Below are 6883 nucleotides of genomic sequence, written 5' to 3' on the forward strand. Positions count from 1 at the left end.
GTCTTGAAAAGTATGTTCACAATGATTTTTATTTACAAATAATATTGTAACAGAAATAATTATCGCATTTTCAGGCCAGTGCCGATGTCAAAACAAGAGCCAAGAGCTTCTATAATGTAGCTTATGATTATAATTCAAGGCAAGAAAAAAAAAACAAATCTGGTATATTTCAATGTTTTTCCCCTCTTCAAATCATGGCATGGAGATTGAGTGGTGATTTTAAACTTGGGTGTCATTGCGTTTTGCATCTATAATCACCATTATCCTAGTGTGTATACCTATCGGGAAAACATTTAACTGATGTAAGACAACGATAATAAAAAATGACAATGTATAGATTTTAAATGGCATGTTAAGCCACTAAACCTATTGTTTCCTCAGTGAACATATGTTTTGAAATAGGAACTCTCATGTTATGTGTAAATATGTACCGAAGTTTAAACAAGAGTCAGTGAAGTTGTGCCCACGCAACCCACCAAGTTGTTGATGTTGATCAAGAACTTAGCTATATCCTAAGTTGTTAATTTTTAAATGGAGACTTACTGATTAATGCAAGACTCTTTCTTTTGACAATTTGCCAAGGAATATTTTCTATCATTTGATATTAACGAATAACTAGAGTTTATTGTTTAAAATCACGATGTAACAAATATTTTCTATCATTTCGATGAGTAGTATCGCAGTTTCTAACATTTCATCATCGACTCTGGTCTTATCTTGTTGATCCTATGGAAAATCACGTAAAAAATTAGATTGGACAAATGACAACAGAAATGCTACATCTATGGAAAAAAATAGATGGGGGGATGACGTGGAGGCAAAAAGAAAAGAGCAAATCTGGTATATTTCAATGTTTTCCCCCTCTCCAAATCATAGCATGGAGATTGCAGTGGTGATTATTAACTTGGGTGTCATTTCCTTTTGCATCTAAGAAAATATTCATTCAGCTACACTATAATCGCCATTATCCCAGTGTGTACACCTATTGAGAAAACATTTAACTGATGTAAGATAATGATAATAAAAAATGACCATACATGTTAAATGGCATTTTAAGCCACTTAACCTATTGTTTCCTCAGTGAACATATATTCGGAATAGGGGCTCTCATGTTGTGTGTAAATATGTACCGAAGTTTAAACAAAGGGCGAGTGAAGTTGTGCCCACGCAATCTGCCAAGCTGTTGATGTTGACCAAGAACTTAGCTATATCCTAAATTGTTAATTTTTAAATGGAGACTTATTGATTAATGAAGGACTCTTTTTCTTTTACGATTGGCCAAGGGATATTTTATATCATTTGATATTAACGAATAACTAGAGATTTTTTGTTTATCACGACGTAACAATATGTAATACAACAAAAGGTTAATACAACTAAACATGTTTTCACAGTTGGATAGCTAACCTTACTTATATAAAGGGGATAATGTTTTATTTTAAAAAATATTACTAATGCATGCACGATTGTTTGAAAAAAATAATTCTTAAGTCTCAGTCAATCATCTTGGACTTCACATTTCCTCATAGGCTAGAGAACTGGCATATTGTGGGTGCAAAATGATTGGGCGAAATCATGCACTGAGAGTAGTGATCTTTTTGTGTGTTTGGATGCTTGGGAATCGGACTGTAAGCATAACACTCTTTATGGATGAGGAAAATTTTATGCCTCCTTTTTTAAGAAAAAAGGTAAAGACCATGTCTTTTTTAACTAAGAGTGAAGTGCATCCATTCTTAGGTCCTTGAATTATTTTGAAGGTGTCTCGTAGGTCCTTGAACTATAAAAAGTATCATTCAGGTCCTTAAAAATCCTTGTAGTGCAATAAGTGTGTACACTTTGAAATAGTTCAAGGACCTACATGACACCTCTAAAGTAGTTTGAGGACCTAGATGACATACATATTGCACTTTGAGGACCCTGATGACACTTTTCATATTTTAAGGACCTACATGACACCTCTAAAATAGTTTGAGGACCTTTGATGCACTTCACTCTTTAACTGAAAACAATATCTTCAGAGAGAGAGAGAGAGAGACTCAATTTGTATCGTGCTTAAGCAAAATGAGAACTAATATGAACTATACATTAATACATTAAAAACTTAAGTAATGGGAACTTAATGTACAAAGATAAACCTAACAAGAATTAAATCGCAATGTAGAGTTGCACTCAAGACATTTTTTGATCAAATAGAACCTGATCTTGTTATATGTTGAAAAAATAACCAGATATTATATATACTACACATTGTACTAATATGTTTATCCATTTAATATGTGAGTCTTAAATCTACCCAGTAATCCTTGGAACTAATAATTGTCTCGTATTTAAAATAGACTTTCTATTTGTCCCCAGTGAAGTTGCAGCTAGGGCTGGAAAAAAAGCTCGAAGCTCGCGAGCTAAACGAGTAGCTCGTGACTCGGCTCGAATTGACTCGAACTCGAACAGTAACGAGTCGAGTCGAGCTTTGGCTTGAGATCGTTTACAGGACGAGTTAAACGAGCCGATCTCACAAGTACTCGTATAACTCGTTAGGCTCGGTAAAAGAATCAGTGTTTCTTGATGGGTAGTAAAGAAACAGCCACTAAACACCTTGCGTCCAAGCACAAGGCCCAGCCGCCAGGCCTAGTCACCTAGGAGGCTCACACATACATGACCATATATGTCCATGTTAAATTCCTAGTTAATCTTTTTGTCGTACTCTTCAGGTTTATGTTCATATCTTTAACGGGCTTAACAAGCTAAAACGAGCCAGCTCGCGAGTTATACGAGTCGAGCCAATCTTGAATTTGAGCTCGTTATAGTGACGAGTCGAGTCGAGCTAGCTCGTTAATGAAACGAGCTTTAGCAAGTCGAGTCGAGCTGGCTCGACTCGGCTCGAATTCCACCCCTAGTTGCAGCCATGTGTAGTCTCCCGCCTCCACCCCCTCTTGGAACATTGTAAACACATTTTTAGGGGGTGCTCAAAATTAATTAAGTGGGAAACACAAATCAAATTTCTGTTTGTAGCACAAAATTTATTTTTCTCAACATGCAACCTTACATGGAAAATGTCCACCTCACCATGCAATGCATAGTATTATGTTACTTATATTAACTAAATGTATTACAACTATATAAAAATCAAGTACAAGATAATATGTATTTTTTATTTCAGTTCTCATATTATTAATCCAATTTTTTACATTTCATACAATCAAAATTCATTGGATTACATTGTAATCAATTCCCGCAGAAAAGCATGGGGCATCGTCAATTTGTTTGAGTTCATGACTATATTTCGGATGTCGAATCCATAAGCTAGATTTTCCTATTTGCGAAAAGCTCTAGTCTCTTGAGTTATAAGAAACATTTTTATATTAGGCACCCCAATTTATTTAAGTTACTAGACAATTATTTTCTTAATTAGCCCCTTCCCCCACCCTACAAGATCCACTAGTTTTTTTTTCGTGGACAAGATCCACTAGTTAGACACAACTTATTGTAGCCCATAATGTATAGTTTGCTACTGGATTACGCAATGTATATTATTCCTTTTTTTTTAGAAATTTAAATTGTGTTCTGGTTATATTATATTATGGAAGTGATTTTAGTTGATGTACTGAGTAAGTATGCACAAGAATTTCCTCTAAGGACATGCAAGTGTTCTTTAAACATGTTAAGGGTATACCAAGTTACCCATGATGATTTTGGTAATTTCTAGTTTTGAGAGCATTTTTTAGTGACACTCTTTTAGATCATGTAATTTTCTAGTTAGGTGGGCAGGACTGAAATTACGGGTACACAAGGGAACTAACCTGGGATGGGAGCCCAACTGGTGCTACTATACCCTCAGAAGGCACCTTTGATGGACTCGGCTTCAACTGGGCCTGCGAATCATCGTCCTCGTGGTGCTTCTGCAGTCAAGAGATTGGTATTTAGTATTATTTAGGGAAAGTTTCTCAAAAAAAAAACAGGGGAATACTTTATTTTGAATTTAACAAATATTGCAAGGAAATGTTTTCTGAAGGGGATCCTAATTAAAGGGTTGTACTGCAACAATTCTGAAGGGGAAATGTTTCTTTCCTACTCAAGTTGGACTAGCTATTGATACTGAGAATAATAAGTATAATAAAAGGTCTATAACATGTTTACATGTCACTTTGGTCCATGTAGAGGAGAGAAATGCAAAAAGAAAAGGGACTCTCATGCAAAAGACCACCACAACAAGTGCTTCAAAACAAAAGAATGATATATAAAGGAAAGAAAAGGAGAAAATTGTAAAAAGATGACCAATGTGGTAAAAACCAATTTTATAGCTAACTAATTATAAGAGTGATTGCTAAAGGGAAATGGTATGGTGCTACTTTTCTTTGAGAGATGTGGGTAGCTAGGTCTTAGTCGAATGAGACTTAACCAAGACTAAGTCAAATGACATAATATGTAAGAAAGAAAAAGAAAACTTTGCATGAATCTTGATGTCCACTGAGATGTCACGATCCCAATACTAGTATTAGCCATGTCCGGAGAAAGGAGGTGAAGTACCTGGGATGGGCCCCCGACTGCTTGCGTAACCGGAGGAGGCGCCATTGTTTGGCTGGGCTTGGGCCGGGTCCGGGGCCGCAAGCCATCCTCCTCGCGCAGTTTCTGCATCCGGGCACGGTTGCCCGCCGTGAGGCAGAGGACCTCCGACTTTGGCTGGCTGAAAGCCGGGCCACCGGGGTCGTCAAGGTCGGCGCACTCCTTCTCCCTCGCCAGCCGCTTCGCCATCCAGTGCACCAGCGGGTTCACCCGGCAGCCGTAGATGACCCTGGTGCTGCCGTTCTTGATCGGCTCGAGGAAGCCGCCGCCGGAGAGCTTCGAGAAGATCCCGTCCGCGCCGCCCGCCCTCTCCGACGGAAGGTTGAACCGCGTGGACCACCAGTACGTCACGGCCTGCTTCTTCACCTGCGAGCCGAGCGGGAACACCGAGAAGGTGAGGAGGCACTGCTGGTGCGGCTGCTGCTTGTGGTTTGGGAGCTTCCTGAACTCGGCGAGCGTCAGCCTCGTGCACGCGTCCTCAAGGATCTTCTCCAGACGCACCTCCGCTCGCTCCCACCGCCGGCGCGCCTTCTCCTTCTCCTCCTTCTCCTTCTCCTCTTGAGCTAGAGTGGACGGCTCCTTGTCTTCAGTTTTCCCGTCCTGCTTCGACTTTGTCCCTGCCTCCTCCTCCGGCGGCGCCGACGTCGGCGGCTTGGTCTCCCCTCCTTTCTCCTTTGGCGCCGCCGACTGGTCCTCCTCCGGCTTCTCCGCATTCTTCGGGGTGCGATGCCGGCCGTACCACGCCAAGGTGTCCTTCACGAGCACGAACGCATTTTGAAGCTTCTTTTTCACGGGAGTTCGCTTGGCGTCAGCTTCGGCGACGACAGCTTCAGGAGGCCGGACGCTCTCGGTGCGCTGCAGGCTCTTGCGGCGCTTGGTTTGGTGCGGTTCCTCGGGTGGCGCGTCCTTCCGCCCCGACGTCGACATTGACGCCTCTGTTTCATGGCGACGGCGCTTGCTCCCTTCACTTTCCTCCTGCTGTGCCGCCAGCTCGTCCTCCGGCGCCGAAGGAGAGACCTTAGGCTGCTCGATCGCCTGGCTTGGCTTCCCGTGGCGGAGCCGGAAGAGCGAGAGAAGCAGCAGCACCGGCGACCGGACGCGGGGCCAGCGACTTGTGCCCGGCTTCTTCTCCTCTGCACCGGGAGAGTTTGCCGTGGCAGAGTCCTTCCCGTCTTTGGCAGTATCGCCTTGCTTCTGTTCCTCAGGAGGTGGCGGCGGCGGTGGTGGTGCAGGAAGGTGGTCCTCGGCACCGGCGGCCGCCGCAGTCTCTTGCGACGGGGCCTGTGCTATCTCAGACATGCCGGCGACCTCCCCCGTCCCGGTTTGCTTCTGCATGTCAGTTTGTGGTGCGCTGGCCGTGTCTGCCGCCGATGTTTGGTTTTGCGGTGGCGGGGGTGGTGTTGGGCTCGCCGTTTCTGCCGTCGGTGTTTGGTTTTCCGGCGGCGGTGGTGGTGCTGGGCTCGCCGTTTCTGCCGTCGGTGTTTGGTTTTCGGGCGGCGGTGGTGGTGCTGGGCCGACCGTTTCTGCCTCAGGTGGTGGTGGTGGTGGAGGGGGTGACGCGGACGCGTCGCCGACGGCCTGGTCAGATTTCGGTGGCGGTGGCGGTGGAGGTGGAGGGGATGCCGCCGGGCCGCCGGGCGCAGCCATGGCTGACGGGCAACGCTGCGATGATGTTGTAGTGCGTGGACCGTGCAGATGGAGAAGGACATGTACTATATAGCCGATGGCGCTGCGTTCCGCTTTTCATTGCTTGCGCGTGGCATATGCTCGACCTCAAAAAGCTTGCCGCCAGCGAGCTTATTCCAGAGCCGCCGTTTCAGCTAAGAATGATCCTGGCCCGAGGCTTCTGCCCTGTGAATAAACGTACAAGCAAAGCACCAGATTCATGCAGGCTGGCCGTGCAATCAACCAAAATCTCTAGAAAGTCTATTTCCTTCTCCTTGGGAACCAATACCTGGGCTCACCCTAGCCACATAAACGAGGTTCGCACGCCTCGGATAATTAGGTTTGCAAGCCGTGCGCGCGTGGTAGCTAGTACTTTGCTTCACTCACGCGCACGCACTTGACCAGCCATAAAATAATCGATCGCTGCAAGCAAAGCATCCCTGCTACTTTGAAGCAAGGATGGTTTGATCCGGAAGAGGCTGATGGACAGCAGGAAGACAGGAGATTTGAAGCAAGGCAACGAATGAGATGTTAGGCTGGTTTGCGTCGGCTTCGGCCGGTGCATTGGGCTCTGCCGGCCGCAAACCTCTTTTTACCGGTGGAGGGAGGTACCGATCAAGCATTTATCGTTGGTCTAGTTTGAGATTTGTGCGGTTTA

At 44.5% G+C, this 6883-nt stretch overlaps 1 protein-coding gene across 1 annotated transcript in view; it reads right to left on the bottom strand.

Moving 5' to 3' along the window:
• LOC119360555 overlaps window positions 1–6207 on the bottom strand; it is a 10828-nt gene extending 4621 nt beyond the window's left edge. The window contains exons 1-2 of the mRNA XM_037626144.1: window positions 4525–6207; window positions 3798–3896 (exon numbers count right to left, since the gene is read on the bottom strand). Of these exons, the coding sequence (XP_037482041.1) occupies window positions 3798–3896; window positions 4525–6207 (1782 nt within the window). The remainder of the gene's footprint in view (window positions 1–3797; window positions 3897–4524) is intronic.
• Window positions 6208–6883: the final 676 nt, after the last annotated feature.

Source organism: Triticum dicoccoides, chromosome 2B (genome assembly GCF_002162155.2).
Source record: "Triticum dicoccoides isolate Atlit2015 ecotype Zavitan chromosome 2B, WEW_v2.0, whole genome shotgun sequence".
Classification (NCBI taxonomy): Eukaryota; Viridiplantae; Streptophyta; class Magnoliopsida; order Poales; family Poaceae; genus Triticum; species Triticum dicoccoides.